This window comes from Ostrinia furnacalis, unplaced genomic scaffold, assembly GCF_004193835.3.
Source record: "Ostrinia furnacalis isolate ACB-3 unplaced genomic scaffold, ASM419383v2 OfSCF3147, whole genome shotgun sequence".
NCBI lineage: Eukaryota > Metazoa > Arthropoda > Insecta > Lepidoptera > Crambidae > Ostrinia > Ostrinia furnacalis.
This window is the reverse complement of record NW_021133386.1, coordinates 130,176-153,496: the sequence shown is the minus strand read 5'-3', so window position 1 is coordinate 153,496 and position 23,321 is coordinate 130,176. Positions and strand designations below refer to the sequence as shown.

Genomic DNA, 23,321 nt, shown 5'->3' with positions numbered 1-23,321 from the left:
TTTCTCCCATTAATTTGTTTCATATTATACAAGTGTAGTTAGGATTATTTAATTGATTAAATTGTATACTATAACTAGGTCTATCTACTGCTATAGCAACTGGTCACAAATATTTAAATACATAACTATATTAATATAAATGCCTGTAAACAATGTAACTTCGCTTCGATTATAAAACTTAACACTTTTTACTCTATACATGTATAAACTTCGAAACGAATAATTTTCACTCCATAAAAGTCGTTTGAAACGAATTTTTACTTCATAGACATTTTTAACACTCTTGTAGGAATTTGTTAGGTTTTAGCGAATCGCGATTCGAACAACGAATGTTACTTTGTCTAGAGGGTCTGCTAAAACTAACCTTTGTCTATTACTTATTTCGATTTTCAAGTTAAAAAATTCGGCATTAATATTGCTTTTAAAATGACAGAGTGATAATACTGGTCTACTAACTAACACATTTTACAATAGGTTATTGCCAGTATCACAATACGTATGCAATATAATATAAGTACGTTTTGTATAATCCAGTTAAAGAAGCAGCTACACTTAAACATATTCTGCCAGGCAGTGTGATTACAATAAGTTTGCTCTGTTGAAGTAAACATAAGGACGCATATTTTATTTTCCTATAACTTAGTTTAGTACTTGGATAATTTCTTAGATACCTAACCTAATTGATCATTTATAAAATATCACAATAACATTAACAGATACATAGAGTTATTGGCTTCAGTTGCAGATTTATATTCCGATTCAGCCATGGGCTATTGGAAAGACGAGTTCTATGGCGAAACCATGAATAGATTACAACCATAATATTGTATTATTGAAATCGTTAGAGATATTTCCGAGAACATTATTACAGAAGATTGTATACCTATACACAAATATTGCTCGTATAGATAGGTTTTAGATAAAGGACACTACAATTCGTTGTTGTAGAGCCCATAGGGCTTCCTAAAATACACGTGGCACATCATATTAATACAAAAGACAAATTAATTACCATATAATATTGTCAAGAATACCACATACCTAATAATTTAGAATGAAGACGTGGTGATTCCAGCTTACATATTCCAAGTTACTAATTTGAGTTGAGAAAGCAAATATCACCATATAAATAACTAAATGACCATTTATTTTACACCCATTTTAATTAAACTTATGTATGTATGTTTGTATGTCATTATAAAGCATAGTACAAGCAATTAAGTATTCTGTGCTGCAAGGTAGGTTTCACCCATACTAGGTAGAGAGCTTGGTTTTAGATCTTATTTGGAACATCACCCATATTGCAATAAATAACTTAGGATGATTTCACATAGCGTCATCGGGTGAGAGCGAGGCGTTGTCTTGCAAGTTTGCGACTATGCAAAAATGGCACCAAGTAAACGCGAATATTTGGCTACACACATCGCGATATGCGAATCTTCGGGTTATTGCATTGTGTGTGGCCCAGGAGTTACAATGATACATCGTCGATTGTTCCAAGTGAAGCCCTGCTCTTATCGCTGTTAGGTATATCAGTAGCTAATAGACAGCCTTTTATCACGTTTATACTTCTTCACATTCACCCTAACTAATATACTAAAATAAACTACACTAATTAGTAATTACAGCCATGAAAGCCGTCAATTGTAGCGTGTACAAAAACCTACATAACTAAATTATGTAGAAAGTTTACATTGTCAAATAATAATATGTACTTGCAAGATTCATTGGATAATTAATTAACAATAGTAGTCAATAGAATTATCACAACAGCAAAATGTAATAAGTTAATGTACATTTATACACCCCAATAATATACAGATATTTGTACTTTTTATAATTGCTTTCAATGGCATTTATAATTGTAAGGTATGCACCATGATTTATAATGTAAGTCCTATAAAGTTGTATTTAACCTATGACTTATAACCAAGTCAAAGAAGCAGGATTATGTAGGCACGTTTTCGTTCGAACTTTGTGATATACTAGTAAATAAGACTTAAATCTATGGATTAGATATTTAGCTGCGACGGTATGGCATTGTACCAGTCCGATAAAATTGGAAACCTCAAAATCCTATTAACACTACGACCATCAAAACTTTAAATGAAAGTGGAAGACAATAAAATGACTACGCACGGTGCTAATAGTAAAACAAGCACTAATTTATACATCATATCTAAAATCACAATCCGGACGCAAGACACAGTACCACGGCTGTGAATTCTACTCGAAATTTAGCCAAAACATCACATCCTTTTAAAAATATTCTTAGAACGTCTACAATACGAAATATTGTCCCCTCTACTATGCTGCACAGATTTTAAAATTTCAATAAGTTGATACCAGCAGATATTTTGACCGTGATGGCACCGAAAATTCATTATAATATCTACGAATCGACTCTCTGAAAATTGGAGGGAAAGACAAGATTGCTTAGAAGACAATAATATAATTATCTTCAGCCAGCTGCCTTATTATTAGGCATTTCTCTATACAAATTGGCGTGACTCCATTTGTTACTATCATCCACAATTATAAAGCATTATAATTATCTCAATTCGACAAGCCTATTTTGAATTAAATTTCATCAATACGTATTATTTACTTGTATATTTTTTAAAAACATCTAAATAGCAACTAATGTAATTGAAAGCTGAAATTGTTGGGGCAATCACGTGACTAGAGTATACATAGAGTTCAGTATTTTTATGTCATGTCTATATTAATTTATGTAATTTGTTCAAGAAGAAAATAAGATTTAAATGTTACATTACACTTGAAACTTATATTGATATATGTGCAAGATACACATTAATTTAATAAAAATTGACGAAATCAGTCAATGTAGTGATAATTACTAGTGTTTAAATATTTCTAAATGAGAAATCGATAGATACAGATATTTCACTATTATTATTAATGTCATTTGTGTATACTTATGCATTTATGAAGACTGATAGAATAATTTTAAATAGTTAATTTTAGAGTAGGCGCTCACCGTTGATTTTTAGTTGGCCGATAGTTGTGCCCGATTTTAATTTGTATGAAGAATCGGCCAAATCGAATCGGCGTAGTGTGCGCACTCCCATACATGCCCATACTGATCAACTGCCCGACTAAACTATAGGCCGACGAAAAATCAACGGTGTGCGCCTACTCTAAGTAATCAACTTAATTTCAGCTGTCAATAAATTAAAACGTAAACTAGAGAATGCCAGCAAACGTTTCAAATGTTTTGCGATTTCGCAGGATCATTGGTTTGGTCCCGCTATGAGGATCAATGTTCGCCATACCTAGATAGGACGTTTCGTTGAGCAAATGTGCGAAATTTTTATACTTTGCATCTATTTTATCATAGTTAAATTTCAATGTAGGCTTCTTATACTTCATTGTTCTTGTGTGCCATACCAGTACTTTGGAGCAGTTGTCTGCTAGTGGTTCGATATCCTCCATTTTTAAACCTAGACTAACCAGGAATCCGTCTTCCTCGTGGCCCAGGATGTATGGCATGCTGGCAGATGGCTTCAGGAATTCCATGTTGACTGCAAAACCTGCCATGTCCACGGGAAACATTCTTGATGCAGACCATGAATCGAAGAATGCAATAACCTGTAAATTACAAAAAATGTCATTAAAAATTTATTTTTCTGTTTATCTCTGTTATTTAACCATATTGTCGCTATCATGATAGATTTAAGTTAGGTATGTTTTATCTATTATGTTTAATTATACAAGCTACAATTTTATTAGTATTAATAGATTGTGCAAAACATAATTAACAAACATTAAAAATGAAATTTCGCACTGAAAGTCTTCACACTAAACAAGATGTATTCTGAAAATCTATTTTACTATTTCTACCGCTTATCTTTAATTCAGCGATAATTTCTCATAATTCTTTCATTACACTATGTAGCATAATTTAGTTTCTAGTCTACTTCATATTAAAATGTTTTTGGGAGTTTAAGCATAAAAAACATAACAAATGGCCTGAATTATGCATACATCCTAGAGAATTTTGTCTTTTGTTTTTGAATGTTATACACAAAAAGCAATTTATTTATTTATTTCAAACTTTGCATAGAACAGTGTACATTTGAATGTCAAGTATCAAAATGGTTTCGTTTAGCAAAATATTATTCTGTGACCGAGTCACATTGAACTACATATTACACATTAATGCATTCATCTGCAAGGTCTGTGGGGTAAATGCAAAGTGTTGATCAGATAACGTATTGAATACAAGCCTTCAATATGTATGAATACTGTACTGTTAGAGAGGTGCCACACGAAAGTTGACGTTGCAGTGCGTTGCGATGTCGCTGCGACGCCGTTGCAGTGACGTACTGCAATGTAAACGCCCATGTGGCATCTCTCTAAGCTTCTGAGAGTAAGCGAAGATAATGAATGAATATAGACAGAATGAAACATCAGATTGATTCTCTCACTCTATAACTGTTCACTTTTGTGATGTACAGTCAAATATTATATTTTTGTAAAGTTCATACATAATTTTACATTGGAAAGTGTGCCCTATTGCATAATTCATAAAAGATCGCTATATCGCCTGTCGTCACGTCTAAATAAAATAAAACCTAAAGCTTACATTCGCACGAGCCCATTTTCAATATTTTTGTCACTGTAAATAGACCTTGACACGTTTTAAGTGATTTCGCACGTGAACACTTTAGTGTATCCAAAGTTTTTGTTATTGATGGTACTCTTTTTTAAGTGCGGAACGCAAGCAAAGTGATAATGAAATATAACTAAAAATTAATAATGATTTACCTTTCCGTCTTTCACCACAGGACTTGACACACCGTAAGCACCTATGAGTCCTACTGGGAACATAGATACTTTCTTGGTCTGTCTCATCTCTTCGAATAGCTGCAGGTCAATAGTATTGTCATCATCCCCGAAGTAGAGTATACCCTCTTTTACATTATTCGCTAGCCAGGTGAGAGCTGCTCGGCGATTTGATACACCACGAGGGAAGTTCGTAACTCTGTTGGGATATGGCTTTGGACTAGAGATATGTGTGAATGGTAAGCCTGATCTCCTGTAACAGTAATTAAAAAAATATTATTGATTACTATTATTTACATTTGGATATATGAAGTTAAAGAAAATTAAATTAACATTTAAAGAAAATTATATCCTACAGTAAAATCTTAATGTTGATAATTAGAAATGAATTAAATAGCGACGTTTTACCTGAAAATAAAACGTTTATTAAACATACTTACCTTATTCGAAGCCTTTATAATGAGAGTAGTGTCTGTCTTTTCCTGTTTGAGTACTAGTTTTGACGTATAATCTGCCCACGTGACTTCCGCTCCGGTCCCCCACCGCCTAAGCACGCCTCAATTAACGACACTAGCGCCACCAACGGTAGCTCGAAACTAGGTTTCGATATTCTCGCCATTGTGTTTTATGACACCAGGTAGATTTAAAAAGTAGGCTTCGAATAAGGTAAGTATGTTTAATAAACGTTTTATTTTCAGGTAAAACGTCGCTATTAAACAGTACTGTACCGTTATTCGAAGCCTTTATAATGAGAGACGTGTCTATTATCTCCTGGTGGCGCTGTGTAATCGCCAATGTGATCAATTGAAGAATAAGACATTGATCAGTGAGAAATGTTATGAATTAGTTAGAACTTTAGCTTATCTGTCTACTGAGTGGTAATGTACTGTGTGTAGGTACATTATAATATTTTACAGAACGCAACCTGCATCTGCATCTCCGTAAATTCACGTCTAATGCATCGTTTATTAACAACTATGTAATAATGAACTATCGGTTACTTTACGTCATGTAAAAGGCGCAAAAGCTACGTCCACCCTCACTCACAGTATCAGACCGTTGAAAGGTAGTTTACCGTTTATTTATTTTGTTGATTTATAAATCAACACAATCCGTCCGATGGAATTCGTATGTCTGAAATGGTATTGGTAAGTTGGTACTTACAGCTTATTGTAGCAAGCAATCACATCTTGCGACTATCACATTACACCACACCATCCTTTGATTTGACCTCTACGCCAACTCTTGCTCCTCTTCTGCACGTGGACATAATATTTCCTCTTTCCTTTTGAAAATAAAGACATCTAACGGAAAACCCTTAGGAACAAACACAGCTAAAAAGGAGTGTTATACCGTTAGGAATGAACATTGCTAAAAAGGAATATTAGTTTTAAAACACATCTAACGAAAACCGTTAGGCACAAACATTGCTAAAAAGGAATGTTAGTTTTAAAACACATCTAACGGAACACGCCGTCAGGTACGAACATTGCTAAGAAGAAAAGTTAGCTTAAAAACATATCTAACGAAAAACCGTTAGAAACAAACATTGCTAAAAAGTAATGTTACTTTTAAAACACGTCTAACGGAATACCGTTAGGTACAAGTATTACTAGAGAAGAAAGATAATTATTTAAAATTACACTGAGTTAGATTGAATGCAATCTACCCCCGAACGGTAACACCGTTGTAAAAATAAATTACACTGCGAAATAAGTAATCACAGTAATTTTTATAAGTTTTCAGCCAGTACATAATAATTTAGAAGTACTTACATTATGATGGTAATATTTTACCTGAATCACGTCACGACTAGTACCTGTGAGATGGGTCGCGAACTAGCGGAGCTAATTCTACGACCGTCTCGAACGGGAACTAAAACACCAATGGCGAGAATATCGAAACCTAGTTTCGAGCTACCGTTGGTGGCGCTAGTGTCGTTAATTGAGGCGTGCTTAGGCGGTGGGGGACCGGAGCGGAAGTCACGTGGGCAGATTATACGTCAAAACTAGTACTCAAACAGGAAAAGACAGACACTACTCTCATTATAAAGGCTTCGAATAACGGTACAGTACTGTTTAATACTTTAATATAAAGGTTCAATTTCTTACTTTAGTACACTGAGGACTGGTTCAGAACACAGTGGTTGATCATCTGCTATTATCCAATGTATTCGAGGCACATGCATTAATGTATGAGACAGACGGGTGAGCTCCGGGATTTGTTCTGGCCTTGGGTATGTAGGTGTGACGTAGTATATAACTTTTAAATCACTTTTAACGGCCATATGAGGCCTAGTATCATTAAAATTCACACTACAGAGTTTATTCTTCACCGGAATAGTTTTGTATGCGAAACTTTCAAACCTGTAACATAAAAATGCAAGTGGCATATAAAAACAATTATTCATTCTTACTTTTATTTCAAAATAACTTGTTCATGCAAATGAAATAACCTTGTATTTAGATTTGTGTAATTGTGAAAATAATATTTGCTAATAAACTAAGTAATTACACATTAGTTGAATGTAAAACTAATTAAAAAATACAGTACATACCCAATAACTCCTATGTTAGTCCAAACAAGCAATATTACACACAGTAAAAGAGCCATAATGAAAAATTTCCTTAACGCAGTTTGTTGCATCCTAGACGATGTTTGGCCCTGATCACATGTTTCAGCAAAATAGAAATCCACAACAACACACTGGCATTGCAATTTAGTATAGACAATACATTATACAATTACAGCTAATAAAGCACGACACGGCATTACTATACGTTTAGATTATAGATAGGTATTATTCTTTGAGTATTATGCATAACTTTTTGGTAATTTGAGCTTGTGCTTTGCCACGACCACGGCACGGAAAGATTGGAAAACACTCTCGAAGGAAAAATAATAACGTCAACTTTTAAAACTTAAAGAATAGATACTATATGTAACAGTTAGGTGTTTGCCAAAATATTAAGAAACTAAAAACTAAATAAATTATTTAAAAAGACTCGAATGATTTTAAAAATTTTGACCGAAAGGGAATAAAAATTTGACTATTCTGACAGTTTTGACACAACCAACCTGTCATTTTTCATTTCACAGATTATTATCGTTTCATTGCATAGAATAAAAAGCCCTTTGAATCCAATTTTGTGTGCCAAACTTGAACAAACATCCACAATTTTATTATTATAGCCTGACCAGGAACATAAAAACCCTCGCCATGTTGCGGAAAATTAATGGTACTAATTTCTTTTAATGGCAACAGTAACTGAAAACTTCATTGACATGTCACCTTGCATGTCAGTCTATTGCTGTCAAAGTGTAAACAAACTTTATTTTAAATGTGCGCAATTGATTTTGTGAATTAAATTGCTAAAATCTTTTTATAGTCGTGAAAGAAAAGTGGTTCACAATGTGTTAAAGTATTTGTCGAAGAGAAATACTAAGGGTTCGGACAATATTTTCATTGAATAATGTTTCCGACAAAGGTTGTCAAATTGACTGACATGTTTATCGTATAGTACAGTCAACTATGAAAATTAGCTGTGGTTTGTTTCAACTACCTATTTTAAAGTTTTTTGTCACTTTGTAAGTATTGAATTTTATGGAATTGGGAAAGAAGTACCGAGCTTGAAGCGTTCATGAGCAGACATTGTAGTTGAATATTCAAGTTCAGAATTTGATTATTGATGAATAATAATAAAATCCTACTTGCTCGATTGATGGTTTCATTTAATTTATTTAAACCAGTTTACCTTAATATAATACGTTTTTGTTAATTAAATAAATTTCATAAATTTTATGAAAATATTAAATAAGCCTATAATCCTGAATCCTGATACATAAAGTTAGCCTATTAATTTAATACAGGTACGACTGTACCCAGTGTTGCACTATCAAATGCAATTGAAGCGCCTCTATTCCAGGGTTTTTATGTTCCTGGTCAGGCTATATTTTCAATGTTTTTTTACAACCAAATTAAATTGAAATTAGATAATTGCCAGACAGATTTGGATTGGGATTGATTGAAAGAAAAAACATTTATTCTACATTTTTACATTAGTTTAGGTTGGGTTATTGGGTAGCGAAAGTTGAGGCGTTCGCGCTAAGGTTGCCGGTCCGTGGAATGCGCACCCCTCCTCCAATCACGATTAAACGCATTTAGTTAGTGATTAAACGTATAGTGTGTCTTATTTTACCTAAACACACAATTTTTATCATATAGTTTGTTACAGTTACGCTACCCTTCGAATGATGTCATATCGCCAGAGGCAAACTTATCGCAAACTGGTAGTAAGGACGATGTAAGTTGTAGATGGGACCGCGGGACCTGTAATTTCAAAAGGAAAAATTTGAAAACCGCCGGTACCCTTCACTCCATCAAAATGTGTAGTCGCTAGGCTAAGACACGACTATCCGGCTCACAACCCGGCCTTAGCTATTTATGTGAGACAGAAATTCATCCAATTGCTGTAAGAATTTCAATCAATCAGATTGTATTGGTTTAAGCTGGGTCTAGACGGGTGTGCCAAGCCTCTGTCTCATCTGTGTGCTAAGCCAGTAGGAGCTTTAGTTGATATTACGTAGGTATAATGTAATAAAAATTCTACGTGTGGACGGCACTACGAGTATTACATGTAAAGTGCCGCCTATACTAATTTCCATTACGTTACGCGTTCGTCTGGAACCGATTCGATTCTTTTATAAATTAAATGACCACGACACGTGTTTTTCACCCTGTATGTATAGAAAGTTGTCCATCATTCATGAATATCTGATAAAAAAAAATCAATTTTGTAACTTAACCAAAAAAATTGTTTCAAATTATTAATTTCACTATTTTTAAATTTATTTCTTGAAAGTTTCAATAATTTATAAATCCACTAAAAAGTACGATAAAAATCGTTTCAGCATTTTCGAAACGGTATCATTGTGTGAAGTGCAATCCGAATTAAATTGATTTATTTCTTGTGTCATGTTGGTGGTATTGATCTTGATGTGGACAACTAGACAACTTCAGTGTGGTGGTCCGATAGTGATTGCGCGTAGTGTTATTGTTTTGTGGAAAATTTTGTGAAACCTAACTAAATTCTATACTCTTTCTCTAAAAATCTACTGTATTTTTCGCCTTTGATCCCTAAACACTTCTTTATTTCATGGAACATGTTATACACCAGCGTGGTAAGTGTGAATTTATGCTACATCAACATCAGCGTAGGGCGGTACGATCGTGTGGTAATTGACAGCGTTACCCAATTTTATCTTATAAATTATCACTAAAATTGATCTTAATTGGTTGATTATCGTCATAAAACCGCTAAATAACTTTTGTTATGTGAAACGTCGCTCTTGGGGGAACTCTTTTGATAGATTTGGATATGCATCCTCCATATTTTACTGCTACGTGCATGGTACCAACTACCTAAATATAAGTAGGTACGTATAGAGGCTTTTTTTGGCTTCAGGGTTCCCTAGTTTGTTGATTTTTATTTGTGCCCGCTCGAAATCGATTTTTTACAATATTTATTCATGTATTTTGGGTCAAAATATATGGAGCCCATTTTTCGACACATCTCGCTTATCTCGTATTTGACCTCAAATCGGACTAGGCCAAAAGGTGCTCACTTTGTCTTTTTCGTTTTTTGATGGAATGACTACTGTTTATTTTGAACATTTCTAGCCATGCCCTTGATAAGTACATGGTGGTATACCCTAAGCCTTCATAATTTTGTTCTATTAATTTACAAACAATACCTTTATTTATGTGCATAAGCAGATAACAACATAATTCTAAAGTAACATTGATTAAATTCATAATTATGTTTTATTGACATCCCTCTAAAACAGTTAAATAATTTAAATAGGGACTGTTATTAAAGATAAATAGGCTCACAAAAACATCTTGAATTAATTACAATAAAGTAGCTCCCTAGGCCATGTCAGCAAAAATACACCTAAATACTACTTACTGGTATTTAGTTTACATAATAAACTGGACAAAAGTCAGAAAAACATAGGGTTTCTTACACAACATCATAGTTTGTGCAAATTTATAAAGAGTATAACAAGTTCATGAACTTGACTTTCATATTACTCCAAGACTGTTCACAAAAATAAACACGCTTAGTAGTTTCCCAATAATGATAAAATACAAAAGTTATGAATGCACCATGGGTACTATAGGTAGGTTATTAGGTATATTGATAAAACAGAGCTAGAAACGAGTTAAAAGAGAGCAGAAGGTGATGTATATTTTAGTACAAGATCTAGAATAACCAGAGCAGGTGATCTAATCTGCTATAGAGATTGATAAACTTATTATGAAAGTTTTCAAATTGTATAGAGCTTGCTTACTATTTGGGTTTTTTTTCATTGGCGGTCAAGCTGTAAATCCTGGCTACACAGGAGTTGCAGCAGTGAGAACGAGAGGTGGGAATAGTCCCGTATCTTGCTTACTTACAACCATGTTTTCATATGCGGCTCAATCAAACTAACGGTAACATACATGTTGATTTACCTGTAAGTCTACTGAAAGAAGAAACATCTTTGCAAATTATTTTGTATGTATGTCTTAACTTGGTATCAAAGCCTATCTCTCTTACTACCCTTTAAGACACCTAAATAAACATAAAGGCCATAAAAACAACTCTTACAAATGGCATTCTACCTTATTCAACAATAAGAATACAAAAGCCGACATTTAGCAAATAAATTGGTAGGAGGATGCCTGCAATAACAAGGTAAAAGAAAGCTGTACAATACAATACAAAAAGCTGTTCGGTTCAAAAATACAAGTGTATTATGTAAAACTAACTTTAAATAAATGTTTTGTTTTATTTATATTACTTGTCCTATATTTTCACATCATTGAGGGGAAGAAATAATAATTCACAGGAATAGGTGACACAAGTCAATTTAGACTAACTTGGCTTATGTTAACTTAGTTGGGCTGTGCTATGTAGGCTAAGCTATGCCATGCGAACGACATTTTAATACCTCTTTTTACATCAAAAACGCCTGTCATTTGCCATGCGATTGTTTGCTGTCATTAAACGCTATAATGATAGTCCAGCTTTGCAGTGACTGAAGACCTGACTTCTCCAAGAGAAATACTGTTTTTAATTTTTTATATATTCAAGAACTTAATGAATCTACCTGTTAGCTTCCATTCTACTAAGAGTTTAAAGAAACAATGCAAGATTTAAAGAAATGTGCTGGGCAATCATTTTAACGTTTACGCTACTATCCTTGATTAATTCCTATGTCTATATGTACTTGTGTAGTCTGTCTATGTGTGGGTGCTGTCTGTGTCAAGTAATAACTAAGATTATGCCGCAATAAATACGCAATTAGCGTTTTGAACTTAAAAAAAATATAATTACCAAGTGGCATTTTGGACAAAGACATCAGTCATCACATTTTTTACATAATATAATGAATGGAATTTAAATTCCATCTTTTGATATATTTTTTCAATCGTCATTACAAAATGCCATTTCGGCGAGTTATAGGTATTTAAATTTTAATTCAGTATTCATAGTAAAAACGAGATAATCAGTTAATTGCAAAGATTTTGCTTTAATTTTTATATGAACCAATTTTGCAACTTTCTGAATAAAAAGTTTAAAAACGGTTTTGTTTTTGTAATATTAAATCACCTGTTTAACTTTAAGCCAGATTCCTGAAGCACGGAAACTAAATTTTTGATCCAAACATCAGGAATTACTGGAAAAATGTTAGAAAGGTTTAAGGTGCTGCTACTGTTGGAAATCAACCATGAATTAAAAACGCAAAATAACGTTTTGTTGAATTGAAACTGCTAGATAATTCTTGCGTCTTAATAATTATACGTAGCATAAAATAGTTGATATATTATAGTAAACAAATAAATAGTTTAAGTTGTTAATGCATTTGCGTCTGTCACTCGTTGAAATGAACCACATTATTAATGAAATAAGGCGAATAAGCTGTGCTATGGCACTATGATCTCGAAGGGATAAAGTTAAGCAAAAAAACACGAGGGCAAGTTGAGGAATCTACGTAGTTTCCGTATAGGCTTTTACGGTGGTGGTTAAATATACTAATAATTGGGAGTTTTTTAAATTTCCCAAAAACAGTGCCTAATGAGCTCTAATTAGGTACGACCCCGTAGTTACGTGCTTATTTTTAAACGTGAGCGACTTGTTTAATAGAATAGATCATACCGTTTTATGAAATTAGTTCAAACTAAAGAAGCTACCTTATTAACTAACGTTTTTAAGTGTTTAGTTGCATTGCGGCTACCAAAAAATGGTTATCAGTAGCTATCATTGTTATTAAAACGTCGATTGTTTATAAACTACGCATAAGTTTGGTCACGAGGCCGAAAACGGGCCGCGTGTTTTCGTTGAAAAGGGCTCGCGCAGTCAAAAGATGATGGTGACGCCGCCGCGCCGTCTCCCGCCGACTGCGCGTGTCCCGTACGACACGCTCTGCGCAAGCCCCGTAGCCCGTAGCAACGAGCAATACCGTGTGTCCGAAACGCCGTGTCGCCAAAGCTCATCTCCAATGGTATAATTAGGCGCGACTCTAGATTTGATAATGATGAATGTCAAATTTTTTTTATTTTTTTTTTATTTATTATTCATTATTGAGCAATTACATATTTGAAATAAATCTAACACCGTGTATTTGTACAGGCACACAGACTGCATTTAAGTTGCAAATTCGTAATTAAGACCAAATGAAATCAATGTCGTCTGACGCTCTACTAGGAAAATATGCAAAAAGAACAACAAAATTTGTTATGAATTAATATAAAATGGGCGGCGCTACTAACGTTAATTAAGCTATGACTACGAATTTGCTTACTCTGCTACGTATTGGCCGCTCAGCGGAAACCGAGGCCGTGTTTACCACTTTGTTTACCTTTTCTTCAACTGAATAGCGCGTTGATTTATGAATGAGCGTTGCATAATGTTTGGAACCCGTTTTAAAATTAAATGCAAATCTTTTTGCTTCAACAACTAACTTTCTCCTTTCTTTAACTCTGCTCTGTGAATTTTTCGAGTTAAAAAATAATTTCATGCAAAATATACATAATAATATAATAAAAATATACTAACGTTCTATAAAATTATAGCTCTTGCTAACATTAAAAGTTTCATCGATTCCGTATCAAAGTAGTAAGATTTCCATTCATGATCCATTTCCATTTCGAGATTAAATGATAATGTAGTAATTTTCATATTATAATTTATCTAATGAGTCTTAATTTTTTCATCAAATTAATGTACAAATAAGAACACACTAGGCGCCGTTTAGACGGCCTTTTTGAAGTGTATTCATTCAGTTAAATCCAATCCTTTCCTTTAAAATGTCTCCTATAATACTATGAAATATGAACCTAAACTATCATGGATATATCCATTAACTCGGTAGAGGTATACCTTCTAATAATTACCTAGAATTGTCAAATCTGGATGCAGCACAAATTTCAGGATAAATCAACAAGATACCATTTATTGGCAAATTATTTTTTTTGATTAAAAAAATTGTTTGGGGCACTTCGCTCTCCTGTCTCACACATGGTAAAAGGAAGAGTCTGTGTAAAATGAATAGCCAATTCTGATGCATTTCCTAATTAATTTCAACTAAAATGGTCCACTGCTGGACAAAGGCGTCTTCCCCAAGAATTTCCACATCCAGGTGCTTCGTCCGTCCACTAAGTGGATTTGGAGCCTGCCTATAAATTATTTATCACTGGACAAAACGTCCTATTTTGCGAATATTTCAGATTCCAGGAGATCCGGCAACCTTACTCTTTCGAGGTGAAATCTCTGGTTCACCGTACCTATAAAGTTGCTAAGGTTGTGATGTTCAATTGTAAACAAGGCAGAAAGTTCATGAAACAGTAAGGCTTTTGAAAAAGTTGCTGTGCATAGTAAACAAAAGTGTAACGTGACTTCCTTCACCTAACAATTGTTTTACTACAATAATAAGTTTGTTTATAAAATTTACAATGTATCACTGCCTGAAAGTAATAACGGGAGCACTAAAAATAAAAAAGCACGTATTTTACGATACCATTCAGGTATATCTATATCTACAGTCGGGAAGAGATTCAATGTTGTAGAGTTGGTCTGAATATTCAAATTGACCCAATAAAATATTACTATAAATAAACCTATAATAGAGTATGCCCTTAAGTTTGATATCACTTAGAAAGTCGTTCTTCGAGGCCTAATACAGCTTCTGGCTTCTCTACATAGTATAAAATAAGTCGCTCACGCGTAGATCGTTTAATAAATTGATTTTTATGTGTTTTTTCACTAATATATATAGGTATTGGTATTCAAACAGCAAGGTTAAGATGTTTTTAATTCCATCTGTGCAAAGTCGCAATTTTAATTATCCGCACTAGTTAGAAATAATAATTTCCTGGAAGTTTTTGTACGACACCAATTTATAGTCACAAATTTAACTAAACTTGTGTATCCGATCATCCGATGTGGTACCGAAAAGTCTCTTTTAACGGCAAGATGTTACCTACATCTTCATAACAATACTAATAGTATTTATGTTACACGGGAATGAACCCTAGTAACAATCACTGCGCCAAAGTTTGCTCTATTTCGGTACCTCAGCTTGACATTATTTTTGAACTCCATGTATATGTATCTAAGATTGGTAATGCCGGCTAATTGATTGGTAGTGCTCATCCCACTGGCATTAGTTCTAAGTTTGAACCCGCAACTGGCGTTGTAGTCGGTATAATAACAGTACTCATTACACGCCATACTTAGTTGTGTTGTGTGCAAGCTGACCTCACTGTATAGTTTGCTATACAGACACAGACATCTTTTCTTAAAGGTTTTAAACCTTTGTTTGTCACCTGTCATCCGCTTTGCAATGAAGGGAAGTCGAGTTGCGGGTCCAATGACAGTTTAACTTTCCCCCGGGACAAACTTGACCTTCATTGGTTGGGTTTTTGTGGCGGTCAAGCTGTAGATCCTGGCTACACAGTAGTTGCAGTGGTGGGAACGAGAGGTGGGAATAGTCCCGTATACAGACACTAGAAAACTGCGTCAGCTATGCGAGTTTAGCTAAACTAACTTTAAAACTTAGCTCTGGTCTGCAGGCGCATTAGGCTGCGTTTCTACCAGAGATGTGCGAGGTTACATAGCGAGGGATGTGTTTGTAAAAAACCAATAGAATCGCTTCATTTACCGAGGCGAGGTAAATGAAGCAATTCTATTTTATTACAAAGAGTCTTCCAGCGACTTAGCCCACTTTTAGCTTGGTCCACGGCACGCGCCAAGTCGCTTCAATGCATTTTTAAATATTTTTCTTCCAACAAAAATCTACTCTAGAATATTGAGTGGGCCCAGTTGCTGGAAGTAAAAATATTTAAAAATTCAATCCAGCTTTATGACCCGTTGGACCAAGCTAAAAGTGGGCCAAGTCGCTGGAAGACTAAATTACAAACACATCCCTCGCGTCGCTACGCATCCTCGCACATCTCTGGTGGAAAGAAACGCAGGCTTATCGTGGTAAATGATGCTCGATTTCTATGTCAACAAGACATTGGGAAAAAGATATTTTATTAATTGGCTCGCGCCAATTGTCTCACTAACACTGTTTTTACGCCGGATTATCCTGTTTCCTGCTTCCGTGATAAAAATCAAACCTTCCAAGTACTACAACACACGTGTCTCATTATAAGCTAAGGGTCACGGGAAAATTATCTGTCAATAATACACCTATGATCGTTTCTAATTATTTGTGTAAAACATGGTAACTTAATTAAAATAACATAATAATCGTAAATTACTCAAAAATGCTAAATACAGACTGCAGCATTTATAAGATTGTTTCAGTCGCATTTATTACAATTCCATAAAAGGTGCATCTGTATGTTCTATGCATTATCCTTTCTAAGTATGTGTAGTAAGTCTCTAAGCCTTAGAGTCTAAGGGATTATTAATTATTATTCCCCGCGGTAATACGCCAGACCTACGTCATTTTATAAAAGCTGAAAGTTTGTCAGCGTATGCTCCCAATATAGGATATAATGTTCCTGAATTATGAAGTTTGGATCATCGTGGCTTTGGCAGCTATCCTAAAAAAACTGTCTGGCAAGGAGTTGGAACTGTCAAAACTGTCTGGCTGATGGGGAAACTACTTCTAATTATTGCCTAAAAATCGGTATAACGTTAGTAGAATTATAGTCTATTGAATTAACAGAAAAAGCCACCGTAAAAGTTAAGACTTACGTTATACCATAAAAGCTGATTTTTATAAATCATATTTGGACAATAATTCTCTAGACAGTGCTAATAGTTTCCAAGCAAAACCTCGGACGGACTGACAGACGGACAGACAGACGGACCTTCTCAGGACTACGGACGGAACCCTAAAAAGGATACGAGTGTCACTCACGCATGCGGGACAATCCCTTGTCCGTGATGAAATCGTCACTATATTAAAAACACCCTACATGAGAGTAATTCCGATAGATCTACTGTAGCCCTGAAAGTGTTCTATCTCCTGACTAGCAATAATAATACTTTCTTTGATGAAAACAATCAACCAACGTAAAATTTTATTCGGAAATTCATTAAATAATCTTTCGTCTAATCCGCGCCAAACGACTAGCAATTTTGTAAACAAGGTACAGTGATAAAATTTCAAATCGAAATTAGTTAATTATTATATTAGCTGTTACTATTGTTTGTCAGAAATCTTTGAATGCAGTTCTCTTTCATTTCAAAAATAAATTAATGTTTTCTTTGAGTAAAAATTATCTATCTACAGTATTATTATGAGCACTTTCCCTTACTTCACAAAGTGGTGGCATTTAAAAAACTCCATTCTGTATAGTATTTAAAAATATTTTGGCTTTTAACCTTATGTATTACCAATTACGAAATGAATCACACAACTCACAAAAAAAAAAGTCGTCATGGATTAAAAAAAAAATACGCGCCGAAATTTTATTTACCGAACCAAAAACCGTTTATTTATTTATTTATTTATTTGATCACAAACAAACACAACAATATACAAAACTATATTTTAGTAATAATGCTGGTCAACTATGTATGATTAAATTGATTTACAGATTACTTACTGATACTCCGCAAAAGGCACTTATCACGATGTCCCAGCAAAAACAGGAATAAACGCTCTAATTTTCGGAACACTACTTAAACCGTATCCATGATACGTTATGCACGCGTGTAGTACTCGACTACGAGCGTACATACAACCTCGTTGTGCGCCCGCGCACACGTAATGTTTTGGCGCCTACTTATCACGCACGCGTCTTACCGCAGCACCTACCTATACTTGCACGTGTTAGGGAGTGCATATGTTGTTCGAAGATATCACACAATAATAGCAGCATCCCGTCCTTGAACTCTCACCTTTGTTATCAATCAAAATTCAAAGTAATGTTTGTAAATATCAGAGAAACAAATGTAAAATCTTTTTGTTTCCTGTTTTTGGTTCCTGCCATTAGGATAAATGTAATTGTTAAACACACCTGCTTAACTTTTTTCAAATATATTTTTATAGACAGGAAAATTACAATATGTAATTATTATTTCAATCCTATTTAAGCACAGAACAAGTAGGTTGAGGAACCAAAACTGTCCTAATTATCCCTTAAGAAAGAATATTTTCATAAAACTTAGGGCTCGTATGAAAACTTCGTTAATGTACTGTTTAAAACTTACCCCGCCATTTTCCGACACCTCATGTCGCATATTAGTTGACTGGGTGATATGATATAAAGATACCACAAAGAGGCTACTAAATTACCATATACTTACTTACTTATTATTAGAATAAAACATTATTGGTCCTTAATACTTGCATAAAAGCGCCTAAGTAATTAAAATACGAAAAGAAGTAAAAGCATACAATTTAACAGCTGATATCTAAAAATATTAATATTATATTGGCATCAATGTTAATTGGCATTTAAAATCCCTAAGTTGTAAGCCAGTAGTGGAATATTACAGTAATATTTCAGATAACCTTAGTTTACTACGGTTGGATATGTCTAGACCTAATTATCACGCGCTTTTTTATGGTCCTACGGTGACATACAGTTAACAAAATATCAGATTATACATTCTTGTAGCAAAATAACATCTATTACAATGATATAAGAGAATCCAGTCGTTAACTTGTTATGCTGCTGTTTGTATATAGCAAGATAGGTGCAAGACAGGAGAAATAATACATTGTTGTATTTCGAGGAGATATCAGTTACTAATTACTATTAATAGAACAAAATCCCGCCCTTCACTTCACCTTTAAGTAAGAAAGTCATCAAGATAATAATTATTCATTATGTAATATGAATAAAACAAGTAAGCACGCCACAAATTGGTTACATAATAAAATTAGGGAATATCACTGAAATAAAATTATAATAAAATTAACTTTTTTAAAAACAAGCTTTATTCTGAAACGCAGTTGTACTAAAACGAAAAAAAATTTCGAAAGCTTGTATCGCGTATGGAATGTATTCCTCTGTTTTTATGTTTGCGCTACAAGCTTTCGAATTTTTTTTCGTTTTAGTACAATTACTGCATTTCAGAATAAAGCTTGTTTTAAAAAAAGTTAATTTTATTATAATTTTATTTTACACTTTTTAGTTGTCTCAATCTCAGAGTCAGGTCATCATTTAGCACCAAGGTGCTCGGGAAGACGAATCCAACGAACCCAAACTCGATAAGTTTCCGCCGTTTCATTAAGGAGTTCCTATGGCCAACTCCTGACTCCATCATCAGACCAGCTCAATGGTACCATAACATTGCATTGACGTCGTACTTACATAGGTATACCAAATTTCAGCTCAATCGGTTGAGGAGAACTGGTCTTTAATTCAGTTGCAAGATTTGTCCCACACATACTAACAAGTGAAGTCAATATAAAGCTTGTAAAAAAGTGTAGTTTTTGCCCATTTGCTTTTGATAAAATGTAATCAGGAGTATGCTGCTTGAGCAACAAGGAAATTAAGAAAAAAATTTGCTAACTTAGGGTCAAATGGGCGAACTTATATTCTTAAAATAATTTCAATAATAACGGATATCTAAAATTTGTGTTACAATGTTATCAATACAGTCAATAGGCTTAAACATCTTTGTAATTTAAATTTTAAATACATAGTTACATTCACGTAACTCAATGTTAGGCTAAGAAGTTCAAATGCCTAGATCTAGATTATACTGTCGTGTAAAATATGTACCTAATATGATCTTAGTTTTCCTAAGGTTACAGATATGCCTTATTTAACATCTTCCCTTATTTCATATCTAGAGTACCCTGTGTATCCTACTAATATTATTATTATAAATGCGAAAGTTTGTATGGATATCGGGATGTTTATTACTCGTTCACGCAAAAAGTACCAACGGATTTTAATGAAACTTTACAGTATTATTGTTTATAACCTAGAATAACATATAGGCATAATTTATGACGATATGTGACAAACTAAATTTCATGCGGGTGAAGCCGCGGGCAAAAACTAGTGTCTTATAAAAAACCCTAATCCCCTACGTAGATATTGGATTCTGCTTAAAAAAATATTTGTTATAGCTGCTAACTGATCTTAAGTAGGTATGTGACTTGAATATGATTCTGAATCAGTGGCATCTGTCCACAATTTCTCCTCATCTCTGAAATTTTGACTTCGACGATTTTCCAACATTACTACTGCCCTGGAGCCTGTGCGTGAACTACGTAGGAGCTGCATTAGGTGTTTTGCATTCATTGGATTTTGCAAGGCCTACGGAACTATAAACTGAAGTCTGGTCAGTCCTGGCCTGTGGACAGTGTTTTTATGCATGAGGCTAAGGCTATAAGGTAATACAAAGGTATTACCAATGAATTTATAGGATAAATTATTTATTACTAATATCTTTAAAAACGGGCGTTGGTCGTATTCATTGAAGGAACGGAATGTAAGAGCGTTACTTCGTTGCAATACTAATCCAGTACGGCAACTGAAAAACTTGTTCCTTCCCCTTTTTGTAACAGTTTCTCTGTTTTTATCTGTTGGTCCAGTCTGTGACCATCATTCTCGTGAGAATGTGCTGTTATATGCAAGTAATGCAAATATGCAAGTTATATACTTTACTATTATACTAAATTAAATGCACACACATTACATCTGTGTGTCGATATACATTCTGTTATAGGGTTCATATAGCTAGAAATGAAGGAATAGTGAGAAGCAGTAACGCAACGTAGTCTCTCACTTTTATTCTATAACTAGCGGCCGCCCGCGACTTCGTACGCGTGGATCCCGTTTTACTCCCTTAGGGTTGGATTTTCGCAAAATCCTTTCTTAGCGGATGCCTACGTCATAACATCTACCTGCATGCCAAAAGCTCGTCCAATGGTTTGGGCTGTGCGTTGATAGATCACTATGTCAGTCAGTCACCTTTGAGTTATATATTTAGATAAACCTTCTATCAGAATTTAAACTTTCAAATACGTTTGCGATTGCTATAAATCACTTATCATCAGGTGAGATACAGGCCAAGAGCTTCCTCGTTGTGTATAAAAAAATCCACATGTAAAGACAACGGCACGTCAAGGTAAACACTGAGATCTTATAAGTTGTATTAGGCGCGAATTTGCAACAAAACTATAAGGTCTGATATGCTTTCTGTCGTCTTTGTTTTGAATACAAAGTTCTCGGAGCCTATGCCGGCTTATATTCTTATAATAGAGAAACTATACATTCATAAGATCATGAATTAATACATGAAATTTTAATCGAATGTGAGAAATAAAAGACATTTACCTACACAGGGAAACACACAGAAAGAATGAAAATTATACTTACATCTAAATATATACATGTCNTCAGAAGTGGGATTCCGCGTCGCGAGTGCGAAATGGCGTGGACTGTCCGCGTGTCCAGGTGAAGACAGCTTCTGGTAAAGTATGATCATCAGGAGCTGAGTAGCATCACCGGGCCTGCACGGTGGTGGAGATTGCTGCATACGGTCAGTCGTTCCATTTTTATTTTGACTTTGAGACTGCTTTTTCTTTGAATAGAGAAAATGTTGTTTTAATACAATTTCTGGATGACACATAATGTATGTGGTCACTTGCATGTGTAGTCTCAAGTCTGTTTTGATACTTATGTGATCGATTGTTGATTTGATACGTTGTTTTGTGATTTTCGTGTGATTTCTGAAAATAGGTACTATGTGGTGGTAACTTATTATTTATTGATCGTAATTTTTCGTACATTGAGACGGTTCGTAAAATTTAGATTGTAACTCAATAATATGGCTTTGACACGATACGCGGTTAGGCAATAATAAAATAATTATTACCACTTTTTGCCTGACTTTGCTCGAGTTGCACCGGCTGTTGTAAACTCTAAAGATGTTAAAAAAAATAACGAATGGTTAATTTGTGTGAAGTAGGCACACCATCTGATCGTGCTAAAGTTAATGAAACAGATATACTATGAAAATTTAAATAAAATGTATACTGATTACTGTGTCAAAATTACATGAAGGATAAAATTGATTAATAAAAAAATCCTACTTTAGAATAGACAAGTATTCTAAGTAATGGTAAAATTGAAAGTTGATATTTTCAGTAAATTGAATGTTTTTGGATCGGCCATACAGATCATTTAATTTGACTTATTTAAAGAAATAATGATAATCCTACCAGTAATACTTGGTACTACCACTGAAAGTTATAAACTATTAAAAGGATTACTTTTCCGCCTTCCAAATTTTTGGTTCTATTACTTATTGTTGTGCAATTACCTGAATTTAAGGACCCAATCTAAAAGCGCTGGTGTGGTGGAGCGGTGAATGAATAAAATTTGTGTTTTATTATCATCATAAAACGTGTATCAAAAATTCGATAATCTCAAATAGAATTGTGACTCATGTGTCTCCTGAAGAGGCGCTCTCCTAATGCTTAAAGGGTGAACAACCACCACTGTTGTTTTATTGCTATTTTAAATAAGGAAATTGTTCATCTATCTAGCTATACATTTGTTGTTTGCCACACTAATGATGAAAAGATAAGACGGATTTAACACTTTCGTGGACAGTAGTATCCACAGATGTTAGGTGTTAACTCAGACCTTCTATGATCTGAGGGTGTTAAGATTGATTTGCTGAATTAGTCACAGTGCACGTATAAATTCAGTACGCCTTACATTTGATTTTTCATACTGTTAGGTACAAGGAAAGTCATGTTTTAGTGTCAACGCAAAAGTAATACGCTAATAGTACTGTCATCTAGCGAATATTTTTCGTGATGCATTTTAACACCTTATGCAAAAAAAATATGGGCAGCGTATGAAATATTTTGGTGTCACATTTGACGTCATTACTAAACGTGTACCTACTGTTTGCCTGTATGTTGGCTATTATGACTTTAATGAAAATCGCAATACAGTTTCCAATCCTTTGAGAAGTTCACTTTCTGTATTTTTTACAAATCTCTAGGAAATGTAAGTAACTACATTCCAT

The 23,321-nt window shown here is 34.2% G+C and overlaps 2 protein-coding genes across 2 annotated transcripts in view; one reads left to right on the top strand and one right to left on the bottom strand.

Annotated features, from left to right (window-relative positions):
- Nucleotides 1-3,127: 3,127 nt before the first annotated feature.
- Nucleotides 3,128-7,848, bottom strand: LOC114357409 (galactosylgalactosylxylosylprotein 3-beta-glucuronosyltransferase S). Its single transcript, XM_028311006.1, has 4 exons — nucleotides 7,367-7,848; nucleotides 6,921-7,175; nucleotides 4,792-5,062; nucleotides 3,128-3,612 (listed from the first exon to the last, which is right to left on the bottom strand). The coding sequence occupies exons 1-4, from the start codon at nucleotides 7,453-7,455 to the stop codon at nucleotides 3,208-3,210; spliced, it is 1,020 nt and encodes a 339-aa protein (XP_028166807.1). The 5' UTR covers nucleotides 7,456-7,848; the 3' UTR covers nucleotides 3,128-3,207.
- Nucleotides 7,849-9,802: 1,954 nt separating this feature from the next.
- The window catches only part of LOC114357404 (uncharacterized), a 39,150-nt gene continuing 25,631 nt past the window's right edge, over nucleotides 9,803-23,321 (top strand). The window contains exon 1 of the mRNA XM_028311001.1: nucleotides 9,803-9,990. The gene's annotated coding sequence lies outside the window, so the exon portion shown is untranslated. The remainder of the gene's footprint in view (nucleotides 9,991-23,321) is intronic.

Bases quoted from the DNA above. Each gene is read 5' to 3' on its own strand.
- LOC114357409 (XM_028311006.1), bottom strand. From the start codon at position 7,455: ATGCAACAAACTGCGTTAAGGAAATTTTTCATTATGGCTCTTTTACTG. The intron at 7,176-7,366 runs GTATGTACTGTA...TTTATGTTACAG, and splicing joins ACTAACATAGGAGTTATTGG to GTTTGAAAGTTTCGCATACA. The intron at 5,063-6,920 runs GTAAGAAATTGA...TTACTGTTACAG, and splicing joins CCAGTCCTCAGTGTACTAAA to GAGATCAGGCTTACCATTCA.